This window comes from Peromyscus eremicus, chromosome 1 (genome assembly GCF_949786415.1).
Source record: "Peromyscus eremicus chromosome 1, PerEre_H2_v1, whole genome shotgun sequence".
NCBI lineage: Eukaryota > Metazoa > Chordata > Mammalia > Rodentia > Cricetidae > Peromyscus > Peromyscus eremicus.
In genome coordinates, this window is record NC_081416.1 from 98,224,764 (window position 1) to 98,241,732 (window position 16,969).

A 16,969-nucleotide genomic window follows, 5' to 3' on the forward strand; every position below is an offset into this window, starting at 1 on the left:
CCATGCCTCACCCAAAATCTTCATAAAGCGCCAAGGTGTGCAGAGCTGCCATCAGCCTCTAGAGTAGGGCCAGAAAATAGCTGTGATCTATTTCTATTAGAGCAGAGTAGTTTTACTCTCAGGTTGTGATTCTGGTTAAGATTTCATTTCCTAGTGGGTGGTGATGGCACATACCTTTAATTCCAGCACTAGAGGGAGAGGCAGTCAGATCTCTGTGAGTTCAGGGCCAGCCTGGTCTATATGGTGAGTTCTAGGCCAGCCAAAACTACATAGTGAGACCCTGTCTCAAAAAAAAAAAAAATCATTTCCTGAAAAGAATAACCATCGGAGTATGACCTCCTCCCACCCTCCCACTGCTAGGGGCTGTGTGTGTAAGCCTACTGAGCCTGAGGCAAGTCTCCAACAGTCACAGCTCCTCCGGTTCAAGTCTGTACAGCTGTGACAGTGTTACCATCAGTAGAGAGGGGAAATGAATGGTCTCATCCTACCTAAGGTTACCCAACACTATATCAGCTAAGACCTGGCAACCTTGAACTTTTATCTCCTGGATTCCTCCTTAATGCTGCTGAAGACATTCCTCTGCATCTCATTTCTCACAAACTTGAATAGCCAAAATAAATAGTGGAGTGGTGGGCAGGACAGAGCAGGTTGAACCAGCAACACAAATGAATATACATCCTTTATCGAGGGGTGACAAACAAAAACAAAAAGACCAAACATGTAAAAACCCAGGGTGCTAGAAATACAAACTCAATTCAGATTCAAGCTCATCTAGACCCTGGTTGTAATCCCTAGTGAGGTGCCTCTGAGCACCAAGTCAGGGAAGGGGACAGGAGTGAATTGGAGGCCAAGAGAAAGGGTGGGAAGGGGATCCCCTAGGTCTCCCGGTGTTCACCCCTACAGTGGTATCTCCATCTTCCCAATGACTGTGAAGATCTGCCAGGCCCTGTCCTCTTGGCCCCAACCTCACCCCAGCCAGGACTTGAAGGCCAGTGGCAATCGGTTCTCCCCTCCCTTGCTTAGTCCTCACTTGCTCAGGCTTCTAGCCTTATTCTTTTCCTCCATATTCTTCTCCGTGATTAGTAGCAGGTTAAGTACTGTAGAAAGCCACAGTGAGGCTGGGGGCCAGAAGAGGTGGGGTGGAGACGGGATGGAGAGGAGGGAAGAGCTGTCCCAGGACCCCTCTCTTCATGGGATCCCAAACTGTACAACCAGCTCTTCTTTCGCGTCCACACGGATCTGAGAAAGTGCACTGTAGGCATAAGCAGCTATCCTGGAGACCTGAGACAGGAGCCAGGGAGGAAAAGAACAGACATGAGAGGGAGAGCTGGGATAGCAGTACAGAAAAGGCCTGAGGAGGGGCTGAAAGCCAGGAAGAGCTGGCTGTGGTGGTGCTTGCCTGTAATCCCACTACTCAGGAGGCTAAATCAGGAGGGTCACAAGTTCAATTGCCAGCCTGGGCTGTAACAGTGAGTCCTCTCAAAAAGCAAGGGTTAGGTTGTAGCTTACTGGTAGAACACTTGCCTAGCATGCACAAAGTCCTGAGTTTTATCTTTGGAAGGAAGTGAGAGAGAGGAAGAAGGAGGGAGAAGGGTGGGGAGTGGACAAAAACAAGGGCAGATGCTGGGAGAGTAAAGGCTACGGGGAAGAACTAAGACGGCTATGAAGACTAAGAGAACAAGGTGGGAATACGCTGGGCTCACCAAGTGCCAGGCTCCCTCCCTCCCTCCCGTGAAGCAGTGTGGGAAGGGGGCGGGGACAGGCCCGGAGTGCTCACCTGCTGCAAGTCAGAGAAGGGGATGGGCTCGCTGGCCAGCACTTGGTGGGGCTGGCTGGTGAGAGACGGCAGCGGTGGCAGCTTCTTCCAATGGGTCAGACTGCTGCTAAGCACAGCCAAGCGAGTACTGGCCAGGAGGGAGGGGTCATGGAAGGACAATTAGGCCAAAGCTTGCCCTGCTCTGTCCTGCCCTGCCCAGGCAAGCTTCACTCCCTCAGGCCAGGGGACCATGGTGACAGGGTACAGCTCATCACCAACTGACTTGACTGTACTCCTTTGGCCTGGTCACCCTTGATCAAATGTATTGGGCACACAGGGCTGACTTGAATGCCTGAGGCATCTAAGGGATCTGTAGTCAGTTTTCTGGGCTGCACCCAAATGAAGAGCCTGGACAGGGGACCAGACTCCAAAGCTAGAAAGGAGGCTGGCCCTGTGCTCACCTGTACTGCCTTGCCCGGTCCATGTACTCATGCTGCTCCATGCCCTGGGAGTCTGCAGCAGACACATCGATGATGTTGCTTTGAAGAGAAGAAAGAGAAGACATGACAGGTGCTTCAGAGAAGCACAGACAAGAATCAGTGCTAGGTGCTAAGTCCAATGCTATCTAACACTAGTACTCCCTCCCACCTGCCCATTGTAACAGGGCAGAACCCAGAGGCATCTCTCCCTAGTGACCTTGTCCTATCCCAGAAGCCTGGCTGCCTCTGCCCCAGTCTGGTCCTATGACACTCACCTAGCTGTCTTAGCAAGGATGGAAGAAAGCAGGGCCTGCTCATCTGTGCGAGCTGAAGGTAGGCTGTGGTAGTTGGGCTCGGCTCCATTGAGGGCTTTGGTGGGGGTGCTACTGGGGTCCAGCAACAGCTTCCGCTCCTCCCGATCCTAGGAGAGGCCAGTAGAGAAAAGTCAGCCCCAGGACCTTCATCTCTTCTCCCAGGTCCTCTCCTCAGACCAGCTCTGACCTTTAAATACTAAAACTATTTTTAAAAAGATAACTAAAGTATCCAGATGGATCCAAAGTCAAAAAACATTCATTCTCTGACTGATCCAAAGTCAATGGTCTAGGATGAACCTAGAGAACCTGAAAAATTCAGAGAGGAACAAAGCAGGCATTCAGCAACAGTCCTGGAGCCTCAGTGAACTGGTCAAACACCTACTGGACAAAGGCTATTGGAAACCAAGTCAGAGGAAGTGGGAAAGTATCCAAATAAGGGTACAGAGGAGAAATCAATACAAGTCAGAACCCAAGAACAGCCTTCCTAGTTCCCTGGATCAAGTACTACCCAGCAAAGATGCTGGCCCCCAACATCATGAGGCCCTGGTGAGGCCAGACAAGGCCCTGGACCCCAAGAGAAAGCAGGCCCATTGTATCTTGCCATTCTTCACATTACCTTAGTGCAGAAACTCCAAGCCCACAACTTAGACACAACCACCAATAACCTCTCTTCTTTCTCTCCAGGATCTTTGTAAAGCCTCCACAAGAAACACAACTCACACATGCACACAACACAGTCTTTCTATGTTCCCCAGGTGCCCTAGTACTATATAACCAAACTGGCCTGGAACTTGCCAGTGTCCAGCCTCTACCTCCCCCTGTGCTGTGATTACAGGTATGTTCTGGGTGTTCTTTTCTCCTCTCAGGCGTTCACCTTCCTGTGGCCTGGTACCTAGTACATGCTGAACTCAGAGGAACAGTAGAGCTATTTCTCCCTGCCAAACTACACTCTTTGCCCAACACAGCCTCCTCAGTCTTTAGCAGCCCTGCTACTATTAGCCTGTATAGACAACCACAACCACCAGAACTGATCTAGAACTAAACCAAGTCTCCATCTTCCGGAACTGTATTTTCCTTGTCCTGGTTCAGGCCCTGGTTCTAATCTACTGCCTTCTAGGCTCAACACTGCCTTGAGTCCATCAACTGCAGATCTCTGCTGGTTTTGTGTCAGGTGCAATCTGGATAAGCAGACCTGCTGGATGTCTATTCAGTCCATAGAAAGCTAGGACAGGCCACTTGTGAAGGAGTATAGTGTGAAGGAGGAGGGAGTGCTAGCCAATGCTGACCCATCACCCTTAGTGCTCAACTGCCAGCCTCAGCACTCGCCTCCCAGCCTGGAGAGTTCCTACCAGTTTCCCTGCTGCAGGAGCCAGCTTCCCTTGCCCAAACTCTCCCTCCAGAGAGCTACTTCCTCCTGGTCTTGCCTGCCCCACCCCAGACAGGCTCAACCCTTCCACCTTGCTCTTCCTCCTGAGGCCATTTGACCCAGTTCACCCTGGCAAAAGGAGGCATCTGTGGCCTTCTGCCCCATTACCTCTAGATTCCCAGACAATCTTTCTCCTTCCTCAGTATTAACAGGCTAGAAAGATAAAGTGTTTGTCAAAGATGAAAGGATCTCTAAGGAAAGCTGGCTCATAATGAGACTCAAAATATTTTCTATGCCTGCTTTTCCCAGACCCATTCCCCCATCAGGAGTTCAAGAACAAGGTTGTGTTTCTAATTTCCTGAAGAGGCCCAGCAACTCCAAAGAGCAGACAAACTGAGCTAAGAGTAGTGATGCACACCTTTAGTCCCAGCACTCCGGCAAGGCAGGAAGATCTCTGAGTTAAAAACAGCCTGGTCTACATAGCAAGTTCCAGGCCAGTCAAGGCTTCATAGAGATATGCCCCCCCCCCCCGAAAAAAGTTAACATAACCTGACACCCAAAGAATGAGTGGTACATGGGTTAAGTTTGTCATATCAAAGTTTGCCTCCCAAGCCAATACAGCCTGAGTCAAGATTTCACTATCTACTTTAGCATAGACTCATGGTTTCTGCCCACAACGGAATACCTCAGAGCTTCTCCCAGCACATAAAGAACATGTCTTGTGCTTACAAACACCTTGGCTAGAGTACTTCTAAGGTTAGCTAAATCTTAGATCCTCTGAACTTTTCCCTCAGTTTTAAACAGATGTTAACTCATATGACTGGTCAATGTAAAAGCCTTCTGAAGACCATAATGTTTGTACATTTCTCTTTTTCTTTGAGACAGAGACTCACTGTGTACCTCAAAACTGGCCTAAAACTCACTATGTAACCAGACTGACCAAACTTGTAGCAGTTCTCCTTTTCAGCCTCCAAAGTGTTGGGGTTCTAAGTGTAAGCCAACAGGGATGGTTTTCTTCTTATACTAACGGGTCAGACCGTGATGAAGACAGGAGGGCCTACTTAAGAGGGGACTGGGGATATGACCCTATCAGGACAGCACATGCCCAGCAAGCATAAAGCCCTGGGTTTGATCTCCACTACTGCATAAACTGGACATGGATGGCACATGCCTGTGATCCCAGCACTCAAGCAGAAGCAGGAGAATCAGAAGTTCAAGGTCATTCTCAACTACATATCAGGTCTGCCAGTCTGGGCTACATGAGATCTTGTCTCAGCCAGAAATGAGACTGAATCAAGGGGAAGGTAGAATTTTGGGAGAGAAGCAAGTCCAGCTCTCCCTCCTAGAAGTTTGGTATCCTTTCCCCATAAAAGACCACATGCTTTAAAAGATATTTTCCCACTAGGCAGGAATACTGTTTTTGCTGTTCTCTCCTTTAGCAGGTCAGGATGAAGTGAAAGATTCTTGCCACAGGGCATGTCAAACTCAGGTCAAATAACCTGATCAGGAACCACTCACGCTGCCATACAAATCACATTTTCCTAAACTGAAGTTCTTAACCCAAAGTACCTTCACTGGGGAAAAAAAACAACTTCCCAAGTACAGTGATATCACTTATTTCTCTGACTGTATCCTCCACTAGATTGAGTGAAACTGTTCTTTATGGCTCGGTGCCTACTGTGTATAGAAAGCAGAACTCAGGCTTTGAGGCAACTCTAAAAGGTATGGCCAGTGGCCTGAGACCCAGCCTTGCAAGTCTCCCCTCCTCAAAAGTGGTCAGGCAAAAGGACAGGGATTGTGGTATGGAGAGAAATGAGAATGCACCAAGGGAAAGATGGAAAATTTAAAATACAAAACACTAAGTCTCTCCAAGCTACTGTTTTCTCGAAAGGAAAAACTCTACAGTCACATTTTTCAGAGAGGCACTCTCTAGCTAGAGGAATCTTCAGGCACAGGCAGGGAACAGCAAGCCAAACTCAAACAAATGAGCTCACTATCCCTTCTTTCCTCTACATGGATCAAAGCTAAACTCTATTGCTTCCCTGAAGTCCCGATGTCTTCACTCTACTAAATTCTTCACTGGCCAACTCAAATGCCACCAACTTCCAGAGGCCTTCCGACACTAGGCCAGCAGTGACATTACATCTTTAACACCAGTAACAGAACATACACAAATTTCTGATTTATTTCGGGAGACTAAGCCTCAAATTACCTATCTCTAGAATGGGTTTGTAAAGTCCTTATACAAGCAGCAGCGAAGGCACGGGAATCCGAGAAAGCAAATGCTTCCCAGAAACCCAGTCTGAGGATTCAGGCTGTGAAAGTACGAGGGTACTGGAAAGTGGAGGGGGAGGGGCCGAGGCAGGCGGCCGGCGGCGTAACCCTAGGCTGGAGTAAAACTAGATCTTTAAGAGGGTAGGAGCCCGGCTTGGCGTCCTCTGTAATCTGTCCCCTCCAGGCCTCCGTACTCAGCGAGCCTGCAGTCCAGCTCCCGGCCGCTGCGGGCTTTTTTCTGGGCCCCACGTCCCGCGGTCGTAGCCCACAGTCCCAAACCCCGCCAGCCGCGGCCGCACCTGGTCCGAGTCCTCGTTTTCGCTGCTATAGCAGCACCCCATGGCGGGGTCGGGCCGGGCGCTCAGGCGGCGCCGAGGAGGGACGGCGTCCGTCAGGAGCCTTTCCGGTCACATGACCCGGGGCTGCCTCTCGCTCCCCTCCCCCGCCTAGCCTGTCCCAAAGTCTCTCGGGCACCACAGCCAAATCTCGGCTTCCGGTCCCGCCCCTCCGCGTGACCATCACCAACCAATGGAAAAGCGCGTCCTACGTGACAGGCCGCGTGGCACGTGATTCGAGGGGAGCGTCACATGATTTTGTTGTCCCAGTCTCTAGCTCTGAGTCCTTTCGTCCCCTGGCCGGAGTGCGAGTTGAGTGTCTGATCACATGGTGTCAAGGCCACCTTTGTGGGCCCGAGATCTGTCAAGATTAACTCTTCAGTGCCACGAGAGGGGCGAGTAGCATCGTGGAGTTGAGTTGGATGTGCTTCACTCGGGAGCTATTTGACAGTTTGTGTGTGTGTGTGTGTGTGTGTGTGTGTGTGTGTGTGTGTGTGTGTGTCCAAGGCCTCACTATGTAACTCTGTGTGTGTGTGTGTGTGTGTGTGTGTGTGTGTGTGTGACCAAGGCCTCACTATGTAACCCTAGCTGGTCTAAAATTCGCTGTGTAGACCAGGCTGGCCTCGAATTTAGAGAGCCACTTGCCTCTGCCTCCCGAGTGCTAGGATTAAAGGCATATGTCACTATGCCCGGCAAAACTGTATTTTTACTTGAGTACATATATGAGTGAACACGTGTCATGGTGCACATATGGAGGTCACGGAACAACTTGTGGGAGTTGGTTTTCTCTTTCTACCATATGGTTCTTAGGGATTGAAGTCAGGTTGTCAAGCTTTCTGGCAGGTGGCTTCTAGCCACTGCGCCATCTTTCTAGTCCCTTATTTGGCAGTTTCTTGATTAAGGTGAATTCTGCCTGTGCAGGCAGATGGCACACACTCCTCCCTCCAAATCAGGGATTACAATCTTCAAAACCCAAATACACATCTTCCTGTTTGCCTTTTCTGATCCTATTCTGAGCACCTCCGTCTCTTTACTTAATCCAATGGCATTCAGTTACTAAATTAGCATATTCTGAGCACCTCCGTCTCTTTACTTAATCCAATGGCATTCAGTTACTAAATTAGCAATTGTTAAGGCTAGAGACAACTCAGTGACTAGGAGCACAGGCTGCTCTTCCAGGGGACCCAAGTTCAATTCCAAGCACCCACCACATGTTGGTTCACAGTCATCTATAACTCTAGTCCCAGGATAAACGACACCCTCTTCTGGCCTCATACACGTACAGGGTGCACAGACACACATGCAGACCAAACATGCATATATATAAATTTAAAACAAACTCCAAAGGCTGGAGAGATGGCTCAGAGGTTAAGAGCACTGGCTGCTCTTCTAGAGGTCCTGAGTTCAATTCCCAGCAACCACATGGTGGCTCCCAATCATCTGTAATGAGATCTGGTGCCCTCTTCTGGTGTGCAGGCAGAACACTGTATACATAATAAATAAATCTTAAAAAAACAAAACAAAACCACAAATATTTACTGCCTACAGTGTGCCACTCCCTCATAATTGTAGAATTCCCTAGTCTGGTGATCACAGTGTATTTTATTGTTTCTGACTTAATCTCTTCTACCAAATGTGAGCCACTGAAAGACAGGGACAGAGTCTAACTCTTCTTTGTAACCTATGCCCTAACACTTACAGAAAACTTGGATTTTGAACTGAATATATAAGTCTCAATTATTTTGGCTTATATCATGCCCCATGTCCTGAACCCAAGGGGTTGGAGAAGTCACCAGACCTAGCAGCTTTTATTCATTCTTCAAATCAAGACCCTAGAGTTTTGCTAAGTTTCTCTAAGGTTCTGGGGGGGGGGGGCAGTGCAGGGGAAGGCAGCTGAAGTTTGTCCCTGGGCCTGGTAACCTGAACTGCAGGTCTCAGGTAACAACAGCCTCAGCATCAATAATTGAAATCAGGTCCAGCCTCCTTCTTCAGGGTTATTCCTCTCAAGGACTTCCAATTCTGGTACTCTGGTCTTTCCTAGGAGCCTTCAGCCCAGGTAAGCAGGGCCTTGTGGGTTCTCAAGCACACCAATTCATGCCCATATCACAAACTTCTTCACATTCATTCATATACTCTAAATTTTAGCATACACTCCCTTTCCAACCAAGGGATTTGCATAAACAGCTTGCCAAGGTCAGATGTGGGCAGGGGGCAATGGGAGAAAAAAGGACAGCTATCCCCTAAATAAGGTCCTGGGAAGAAAGCTGAATGGTGTGAAAGTGGGGTGTGTGCATGTTTCACATATAAAGCAAATTCTTAGTGGAGGGGAATACAAAAGATGAAACAGGACTGGAGAAAATACATAGAACCAAGGAGGATGAACACCTCAAGAGCAGAGTAGACAGGAAGAGCTCTTGGATGGAAAAAAGACAGTCCAGCCTAACATGGTATAGAGGGCGAATTTATTTTTCAGACAGGGTCTCAAATGTAGACCAGGTTGGCTTCAAACTTGAGATCCTTCTACCTTGACCTTCCTCATGATGAGATTACAAGTGTACACCAAAATACCATGATAGTATTTATTTTTAAAAGATTTTATTTCTATTTTATATGTATGCATACTTTGCCTGAATGACTTCTGTGCACCATGTGCAATGCAGTGCCTGCAGAGACCAGAAAAGGGCTTCAGATCCCCTGAGACTGAAGTTACAGACAGTTGAGAGCAACCAGATGTGGGTGCTGAGAAACTTTGAAGAGCATTCAGTGCTCTTAACCATTGAGCCATCTCTCCAATTTGTTTTGTTTTTGCTGTTAAGATTTTGTGTTTTGCTTATACTCATGTTCATCACTGTGTGAGCCCTTGAAGGTCAGAAGAGGGGTTGGATCTCCTGGAACTGGGGTTATAAATGTTGGTGAGCCACCATGTGAGTGCTGGGACTGAACCGAGGTCCTCTGCAAGAGCAGCAAGTCCTTTTAACCACTGAGCCATCTCTCCAGCTGTAGGCAGTGTTTTGATACCATTTACTGAAGCGGAGCATAGTGGGAGTGTGAAGTGATTTGAACATAATGCTTTTTTGTTGTTTTTTGGTTTTTAATTTTTGTTTTTAATGTATGTGGGTTTGTGTGTGTGTGTGTGTGTGTGTGTGTGTGTGTGTGTGTGTGTATGTGTGTGTGTGTGTGTGTGTGTGTATTTGGTTTCTCCATGTGGTTTTGGTTCCTGTCCTGGATCTCCCTTTGTAGACCAGGCTGGCCTCGAACTCACCGAGATCCGCCTGGCTCTGTGCCTCCTGAGTGCTGGGATTAAAGGTGTATGCCGGGCAAGCTTTTCTCTTTGGCTACACTATAATGAATGGATCAGAGTATGGTGGCAGGAAGATACCCCAAGAAACTGATGAAAAAGGTCCTGAAGAAGAGTGATGTTAGGGAAGTCAAAAAGTGGGTGGGGATAGGGAACAATATAGAAATGGATCCCCAGTCATGACTAAAAGAGATTGAGGTAGGGTGCTAAACACAGGCATGGAAAGTGCATAGGCTGGATTCAAATTCCAGTTCTGCTGTGTCTCTGGCAAAAGTCAGCCTCTCTCAGCCAGTTTGGATAAGAGTTGCAACTGATAAAGGCTGCACAAATGACAGGCAAATGGTACATGTAGGTTTCCCTCCCAGCTTCCCTCTATCCTAGGACCCAGGTAGGGACAATGTCCCCTGCCATTGCACTGGCATTCCTGCCACTCGTGGTGACGCTGCTGGTGAGATACCGGCATCATTTCCGACTGCTGGTGCGTACAGTCCTGCTAAGAAGCTTCAGGGACTGCCTGTCAGGACTTCGAATTGAGGAGCGGGCCTTCAGCTACGTGCTCACCCATGCCCTGCCTGGAGACCCTGGTCACATCCTCACCACTCTAGACCACTGGAGCAGCTGCTGCGAGTACCTGAGCCACATGGGCCCTGTTAAAGGTCAGTGTCCCCTTCCTTAGTCTTCTGTTTCAGAAATAATCCCAAGATGGTGAAGAAAGATCTGGCATTACCCACTGCTTTACTGGGTAAATAGGAAGCTTCATGATTGTGTTTATGACTTTTTTTTTCATTTGGAAATGAGGAGCCTGGACCAAGTCATTCAATTATCCAGCAGACATTTATTGCCACTCTTTTGTACCAGGTGCTGAGGGAGGAGGTAGAAGTGACAGAGGGTGAACCAGCCACAAATGCTGGCCTCAAAGAGCATAACACAGGGGAATAATCATAACTCAGAGCTTTGTAATGATCTGTTCTAGACTTTCTTCCCTACCAGAGACTTCCACATCTAATTCAGGATAGCTGTCTGCTTAGACAGCACAGTATTTCTAAGTATTAAGACGTGTATCCAATTCCAAAATCAAAAAGTCAACGAGCAATAGGGGAGTGTAGGGATTTGAGTATGAAACTGAAAATGTCTCAGGAACCTGGAAGGTGGGGTGGTTGTTTTTGCCTGGGCCCTCCTGGAGGAAGGAACATTTAAACTGAGTCTAGACTGCCTGGATTCAAGTTGGCCAGGTGGGTGGAGACAGGAGTGGGAAAGGGCAGTCAGCCTGTCAGCCTCATCTCTAAATACAACAGGAAGAAAGCACAGCAGCATGTTGGATTCTGGGCACAACCATTATGGATGCTTTCTACAACAGCCACCTTGCCCCATAGGTCAGATTCTGATGCGGCTGGTGGAAGAGAAGGCCCCTGCCTGTGTGCTGGAGTTGGGCACCTACTGCGGATATTCTACACTGCTTATTGCACGCGCTTTGCCCCCTGGGAGTCGCCTTCTCACTGTGGAGCGGGACCCTCGTACAGCAGCAGTGGCTGAAAAACTCATCCGGCTGGCTGGCTTCGATGAGCAAATGGTCAGGCTCCCATCTCCCCAAAGCTGGTCTCTCCTCAACTACCCCAGGAATTGCTCTAGCCAGGCCTCTTTTGTGAGGGCCTCCCATTCAAGGAAGCAGCTCCATTCAGGGAGCTGGCATACTGGAGGGCATGTAGCTCCTACCCCCTCAATCCAGAGTCATTTGCTCTTATTTCCTACTGGACTACAAAAGCAGCAGCTAAGAGGAGGCTCCCCATAGCCAAGCAAATCTGAGTCCAAAGCTTACTGTTCAGTTAGTTGTGTGACCTCAGGTAAAGCACATATCCTCTGATTCTCAGCTTCTTCATGGACACATAATGGACATTACAATAGTGATGCTGACTTCTGGATTTCTGAGGCCAGAGGAAATGTGAGACACTCGTGAGGGCCTAGACCAGTGCCTGGCATGACATCAGCCAGATCCCGAGGGGTCTGGAGTGGGAAAGCATTCCTCCTTATTCTCACCTTCGCTCTGGCTTTCCCCACAGGTGGAACTCATTGCGGGAAGCTCAGAGGAAGTGATCCCACGTCTAAGAGCTCAGCACCAGCTGAATCGGGCAGATCTAGTGCTCCTGGCACACCGACCTCGATATTACTTAAGGGATCTGCAGCTACTGGAGGCCCATGCTCTGCTTCCAAATGGTGCCACAGTATTGGCTGACCATGTGCTTTTTCCTGGTGCACCCCGCTTCCTACAGTACACCAAGAGCTGCGGCCGCTATCGCTGTCGCCTCCACCACACCAGCCTCCCAGACTTCCCTGCCATCAAGGATGGCATAGCCCAACTCACCTATGCTGGACCTGGCTGAGATCCAGGACCTGGGATATTTACTGATACAATCCCAACCCCATTCAAGCAAGGACCTCAGAATATCCCCTCCCTTTCCCTTTCTGTTTAGTGTCCAGCATTTGCTAGGTTCAGGCTGGGGAGACTTTCTTCTCAACTTTGCCCGACCCCAGCCTCCATACCAATCCAAAGTGTCAAAGTCTCAGTCTCCTTGGTCTCACAAGGTCCTCTCCTAGAAAACCAGAGACTGGAAGCAAGAGGCTTGAGCCTTCAACCTAGTTCTGTTATTGACTGCTCCCTCCAGGTGAGTCCTTCCCTCTTCTGAGATTCAGTCTATTCTCTTAACACTAAGGGGCTGGAAAGATGGCTCAACAGTTAAGAGCACTGGCTGTTGCTCTCTATCTAGAGAACTTGGGTTCAATTCCCAGCACTCACATGGCACAGGCACACATGTGATATACATACATACAGACAGACAGACAGACAAAAATCTCTAAGCATAAAATAAATAAATTACTACAAAAAGAAGACAGCTGGCTGGCAGTGCCCAGAGAATCCCAGCTGTGAGTCTCAGACAGCTTCTGGATGGGATCAGAGGCAGCTGTAGACAATGAGGCCCTGTAGAGCATCTGGGTGCAAGCTAGGCCACAGGAATTATCAACCAGAGAAGGCTGGGCTCCAATCCTGGCCCACTTAGTCCATTAGGTTGGCTTGAGATCCCTTAAATGACCCCTTCCCAATGTCCAAGAAAAGATACTGGACTTCTCTGGGTCCCACCAACAAACAGGGAATAGACATTGGGGGGAAGAATCAGTCCTGTGTCTTTATTAAAGAGGGTTAGAAAGGGACCACACCTGGCAACCAAGGAATGAGGTACCAGCCAGGAAGGTGGGATGGGCTCAGGCCCTAGGGATTCAAGGGAAGACTGATGGCCTGGGAGGGCCCAAGGAAACCTTGTCCTGCAGCAGCTGAGAAAGTGCCTAAGGAAAAGCTTTAGACACTACAGCCACAAGCTGGTTCTGCAGGCTGAGGGGCTGAAGCTGTGGATGCAAGATAGGTTGGGGTGGCCTGGAATCACCCTGAGGCCACCTTGGCTTGTCTACCTAGATCATCCACTGGTCCTGATCCTGCTCGTTGCCTTCCATGTCCACCTGAAGAGGAGGCTGGGTGTGGGTGGGGAGGGGCCTCAGCCAGCCTCAGCCCAGATCCTGCCCCTGGGTAGAGCCAGGGTTTCTGCATCCCTTGGCCATCAATTAGATCAGGGGCAGGAGCCTAGGAACAAAGGCACTCCCCTACACCCCGCCTACCTCATTGACCTCTCCATCATCAGGTGACTCATTATAGTCATTCATCTCATCCATGTCCTGCATGTCCTCATCATCTTCTGAATCCTCTTCACTGTCCTCATCATCTTCATCATCCTCTTCTTCCTCATCATCATAGTGCTGGTAGGGCAAGAGAGAGTCTATAGGTCTCAGGGCTACCTGGACCAGGTCAAGAGCTGGCCTATTTGGAGCCGCCTCCTTCCTAACCCTGCCCACCTTGGTATGGCAGGCTGCAGCATGACCTGAAGGACCTTAGTGCTAGGCCCAATGCCTGCCCCCTCAAGTTCCCACTTTAGCTGTCTCCCCAGGTTGAGAACCACAATTGTTCTGAGACAGAAGCAAGGCTTCACAAACTGCCCCCGCCCCCCAGCCAGCCACTCACCTCTGAGGCTGGCTTGCCAATAGGTACCAGGTTGTTGTCTTTCTCTGCGATGCTTTGGAGCTGTGAGCAAAGGCATGTGGGGAAAAGCAGGGCCAAGGCCCAAGCACAGCAGGTCAAGGGCATGGGATTAGCTTACTATACCCCTTAGAAGACCCCCAAATATTGAAACAAAGATTCCCCCAACCCCCAGTACTCAGGAAGATTCAATTCCCCCTTTCTCCTGTCATCTGCTCCTGATAAAATTGATGAACATATGTAAAGTCTTTTGATCTCAGTTTTCTCATGTAATTCTGGTGAGGGTGAAGTGAGACACTTGGCCTAGAATACTGTAGGTCCTCATTAAGTAATTACTTTAAAATGATTAAGTCCTGTGATTTATAGAAAAGAACTTAGGCTGTCAGGAGCTTGACATCTAACCTAGCCCTGAAGTCCTGTGGTCCCTCAGCCAGTTAGGGTTCCACAAAATGAGAGCTTTAGCCTCCAAGTACCCAGCTTGACTATTCCCAACCCAGAGAAAAGTACTTTTCCTAAGCAGGTCTCCAGTATAAGGCAAGGTCATGACCCAGAGGTCATCTCCATGCTGAGCTTGGTCCTCACTCACCCAGGCCTGATGCTGCTGCTCCTGCTGCTGCAGCTCTGTCTCCTCCACACAGGGTCGATCCAGATTAAACCACAATGTCTCAGTCACACGAGGGAACAGGGAAGGGAACAAAGTGGACATGGCTCCTAAGCTGAGGGAAAGGGTCAAGTGAATATGTTTTGTTTTGTTTCAATGCAGTTGTAATTTGATTTAGGGGTGGGGTGGAGTGGGAGGTAGCAGAGAAGCTTCCCTTCCCTCTCGAAATCAGACAGACCTGAGTTTGAGTCCTGGCTCCATCACTTACTAGCTGTTTGACTTTGGCCAATACACTTAACCTCTCTGGGCCTCAGTTTCCTCATCTGTAAAAATGGGGATAATAACAATTATATCATCCTCAAAGTTATTCTGACAACAAAATAAAATAATGGATAAAGTTGTATGCCGCTCAAGGAGAGAAGAGACTGGGAGCCAGAGATGGAATGTGGCATTGTGATTATGTACAAAATTAGCAATAGCAGGGATCTAGGAGAAATTCTGTTTAAACATACACACACATCATAAAACTCATTTTTTACTCTTGATTCACATCACATCCAAGCAGTGCAAAAATGTTAGCATGAACCACCTCTTTGGCTGACCACAGTCAAACTGCACTACACACAACCAAGGATAAATTACTAGGAAGCATGGATAAATAGACAAACAAATAGAGGAATGAATGATGAACTGACATGTAAGAGAACAGATAAAATCAACTTTGTGGATTAAAGCTGATGACCAGGAAGGTCATCAAGAAGCTGAATTAAAATCCATCAGCTCATAAGACCCAGTGACAGGTAAGCTTGACTTTGGGTCGCACACCGGGTGGGGCTTACTTAGAACACACACAAGGAAGGGATCCTGGCCCAGTAACGTAACAAGAGCGCAGGAAAAACAGAAATGGTGTCTCTCTCTCTCTCTCTTTTTTTTTTTTTTTTAAATGAGATAGGGTCTCACTACGTAGCCCTGGCTGGTGTGGAACTCACTATATAGACCAGGCTAGTCCCAAACTCACAGAGATCCGCATGCCTCAGCCCCCGAATGCTGGGATTAAAGGCGTACGCCAGCCACCACACTCGCCTCTACTCTAGCTTTTGTTCTAATGGGATCCACGCAGAACTAGCCGCTGCCATTCCCTAGACCAAAGCTCCCCAGGCCCGTGTGACAGGCGAACAGCGCCCACCCTCATGCCAAAAGTACTGACAGAATCTGTATCCTAAAACCCTACCCACCGCCGCCCATACTTTGCTCATTATGATAATGACTGTGAGCTGGACCAACAGGAAGGAGGCAGGGGCGGGTCTCTGACAGGATTTTGTCCTTATAGGGAAGCTAATCGCAAAAATGCGCGCGGCCTGGCTGAAGCCAATTAACTGAAAGAAATGCTGGGTGACAGGAAGTGAAACCAATGAATGACGGAACTTGGGTGATGGGTGGGGCTTAGACTCAAGGAAGCGGCCAATGAGCAGGACGTCGTTAAGCGTAAAGGAGCCGAAGAGATGAGTTGCTGGGGAGGCGAGTCAAAGGAACTGGGTTTCTCTGGAAGCAGGAAGAAAGAACGAGCAAGGAGACGGCAACAGCTTCGTTTCCGCACTTACCGCGCCAAGAGCCGGCAGCCGGCAGCGACCCGGAAGCGCTTCCCCAGGCCTGAGCGGAAGAACCCACCAGAATCCGGGACCCACTCAACGCATGCGTTCTCCGTCTCCTTTTGTTTCCCGCTCTAGCCTACCAAACCGGAAGTGATGCTGACGTACCTTAGTCACGTACTAGTTGGGGGAGGACACTTATTTGCCGGGCCTACCTATTGGCCCCGCCTTGAATTTCCGGCCAACGGGGTTCTTCTGCCTGGCCCCGCCCCAGCGTCCAGTTAGTCCCGCCCCCCCCCCCCCCCCCCCCCCCCCCCCGTCGTCAGGTGGTGTTTGCGTGCTAATCTTGGGAATGAAGGCCTCCAATGTTCGCTGGTTCAAACGTTCTGTGTGTCGCTGCGTTTCCGGAACATCTGTTTCCATCCTTCTCTGAGACTCAGTTTCCTGTTTGAACACATTCTTTCCCTTTTGTGAGGATGAACGTTGTGTGTGTCGCTGCGTTTCAGGAACATCTCTTTACCCTTCTGTTCTCTCAGACTCAGTTTCCCGTTTGAACACATTCTTTTTGTGAGGATACCTTAAACATGGTAGACAAACCTGTCACGGAACTATATCATATTCATAATGTTGCCTTTTCTTTTTTGAGACAAGGTCTCATTGTATGTTCCTGACGGGCCTGAAACTCACTATGTAAACCAGGCTGGCCTCGAAGTCACAGAGACTTCATTTTCCTGCCTTGCCCCATGCTGGTATTAAAGGTGTGCAGCACCATGTCGGCCTCTTTTTAAGTTATTTAATTTAAAATTTTATCTTATGTGTATGAGTGCTTGGCCTGCATATATATGTATTTGGACCATGTTGGTGCCTGGTGCCTGTAGA

At 48.9% G+C, this 16,969-nt stretch overlaps 3 protein-coding genes across 13 annotated transcripts; 1 reads left to right on the forward strand and 2 right to left on the reverse strand.

Annotated features, from left to right (window-relative positions):
• Window positions 1-660: 660 nt before the first annotated feature.
• Lamtor1 (late endosomal/lysosomal adaptor, MAPK and MTOR activator 1) lies at window positions 661-6,659 on the reverse strand. Its single transcript, XM_059270069.1, has 5 exons — window positions 6,489-6,659; window positions 2,511-2,656; window positions 2,218-2,295; window positions 1,778-1,904; window positions 661-1,281 (listed from the first exon to the last, which is right to left on the reverse strand). Exons 1-5 carry the CDS (start codon window positions 6,528-6,530, stop codon window positions 1,189-1,191), a joined length of 486 nt encoding a protein of 161 aa, XP_059126052.1. The 5' UTR covers window positions 6,531-6,659; the 3' UTR covers window positions 661-1,188.
• A 3,534-nt stretch (window positions 6,660-10,193) lies between these two features.
• Tomt (transmembrane O-methyltransferase) lies at window positions 10,194-14,130 on the forward strand. Its single transcript, XM_059270178.1, has 3 exons — window positions 10,194-10,478; window positions 11,196-11,392; window positions 11,880-14,130. Exons 1-3 carry the CDS (start codon window positions 10,220-10,222, stop codon window positions 12,198-12,200), a joined length of 777 nt encoding a protein of 258 aa, XP_059126161.1. The 5' UTR covers window positions 10,194-10,219; the 3' UTR covers window positions 12,201-14,130.
• Window positions 10,638-16,225, reverse strand: Anapc15 (anaphase promoting complex subunit 15). 11 transcript variants are annotated; one of them, XM_059270130.1, is made up of 6 exons: window positions 16,103-16,225; window positions 14,770-14,824; window positions 14,487-14,616; window positions 13,886-13,945; window positions 13,486-13,623; window positions 10,638-13,329 (listed from the first exon to the last, which is right to left on the reverse strand). In XM_059270130.1, exons 3-6 carry the CDS (start codon window positions 14,604-14,606, stop codon window positions 13,282-13,284), a joined length of 366 nt encoding a protein of 121 aa, XP_059126113.1. In that variant the 5' UTR covers window positions 14,607-14,616; window positions 14,770-14,824; window positions 16,103-16,225; the 3' UTR covers window positions 10,638-13,281. The 11 variants fall into 11 exon arrangements, with proteins under 11 accessions (XP_059126113.1, XP_059126122.1, XP_059126074.1 ...); XM_059270139.1 differs by having other exon boundaries at window positions 14,487-14,611; window positions 14,740-14,824; XM_059270091.1 differs by having other exon boundaries at window positions 14,740-14,824.
• Between the last annotated feature and the right edge of the window lie 744 nt (window positions 16,226-16,969).

Excerpts from the sequence above, each read along its gene's own strand:
- Lamtor1 (XM_059270069.1), bottom strand. The coding sequence starts at position 6,530 with ATGGGGTGCTGCTATAGCAGCGAAAACGAGGACTCGGACCAG. Across the intron at positions 2,657-6,488 it reads AAAACGAGGACTCGGACCAG|GATCGGGAGGAGCGGAAGCT; the intron begins GTGCGGCCGCGG and ends GGCCTCTCCTAG. Across the intron at positions 1,282-1,777 it reads CCTTCTCTGACTTGCAGCAG|GTCTCCAGGATAGCTGCTTA; the intron begins GTGAGCACTCCG and ends CTCCTGTCTCAG.
- Tomt (XM_059270178.1), top strand. The coding sequence starts at position 10,220 with ATGTCCCCTGCCATTGCACTGGCATTCCTGCCACTCGTGGTGACGCTG. Across the intron at positions 10,479-11,195 it reads CCACATGGGCCCTGTTAAAG|GTCAGATTCTGATGCGGCTG; the intron begins GTCAGTGTCCCC and ends CTTGCCCCATAG. Across the intron at positions 11,393-11,879 it reads CTGGCTTCGATGAGCAAATG|GTGGAACTCATTGCGGGAAG; the intron begins GTCAGGCTCCCA and ends CTTTCCCCACAG.
- Anapc15 (XM_059270091.1), bottom strand. The coding sequence starts at position 14,762 with ATGGAGCCAGGACTCAAACTCAG. Across the intron at positions 13,624-13,885 it reads TTGGCAAGCCAGCCTCAGAG|CACTATGATGATGAGGAAGA; the intron begins GTGAGTGGCTGG and ends TTGCCCTACCAG. Across the intron at positions 13,330-13,485 it reads ATGATGGAGAGGTCAATGAG|GTGGACATGGAAGGCAACGA; the intron begins GTAGGCGGGGTG and ends CCTCCTCTTCAG.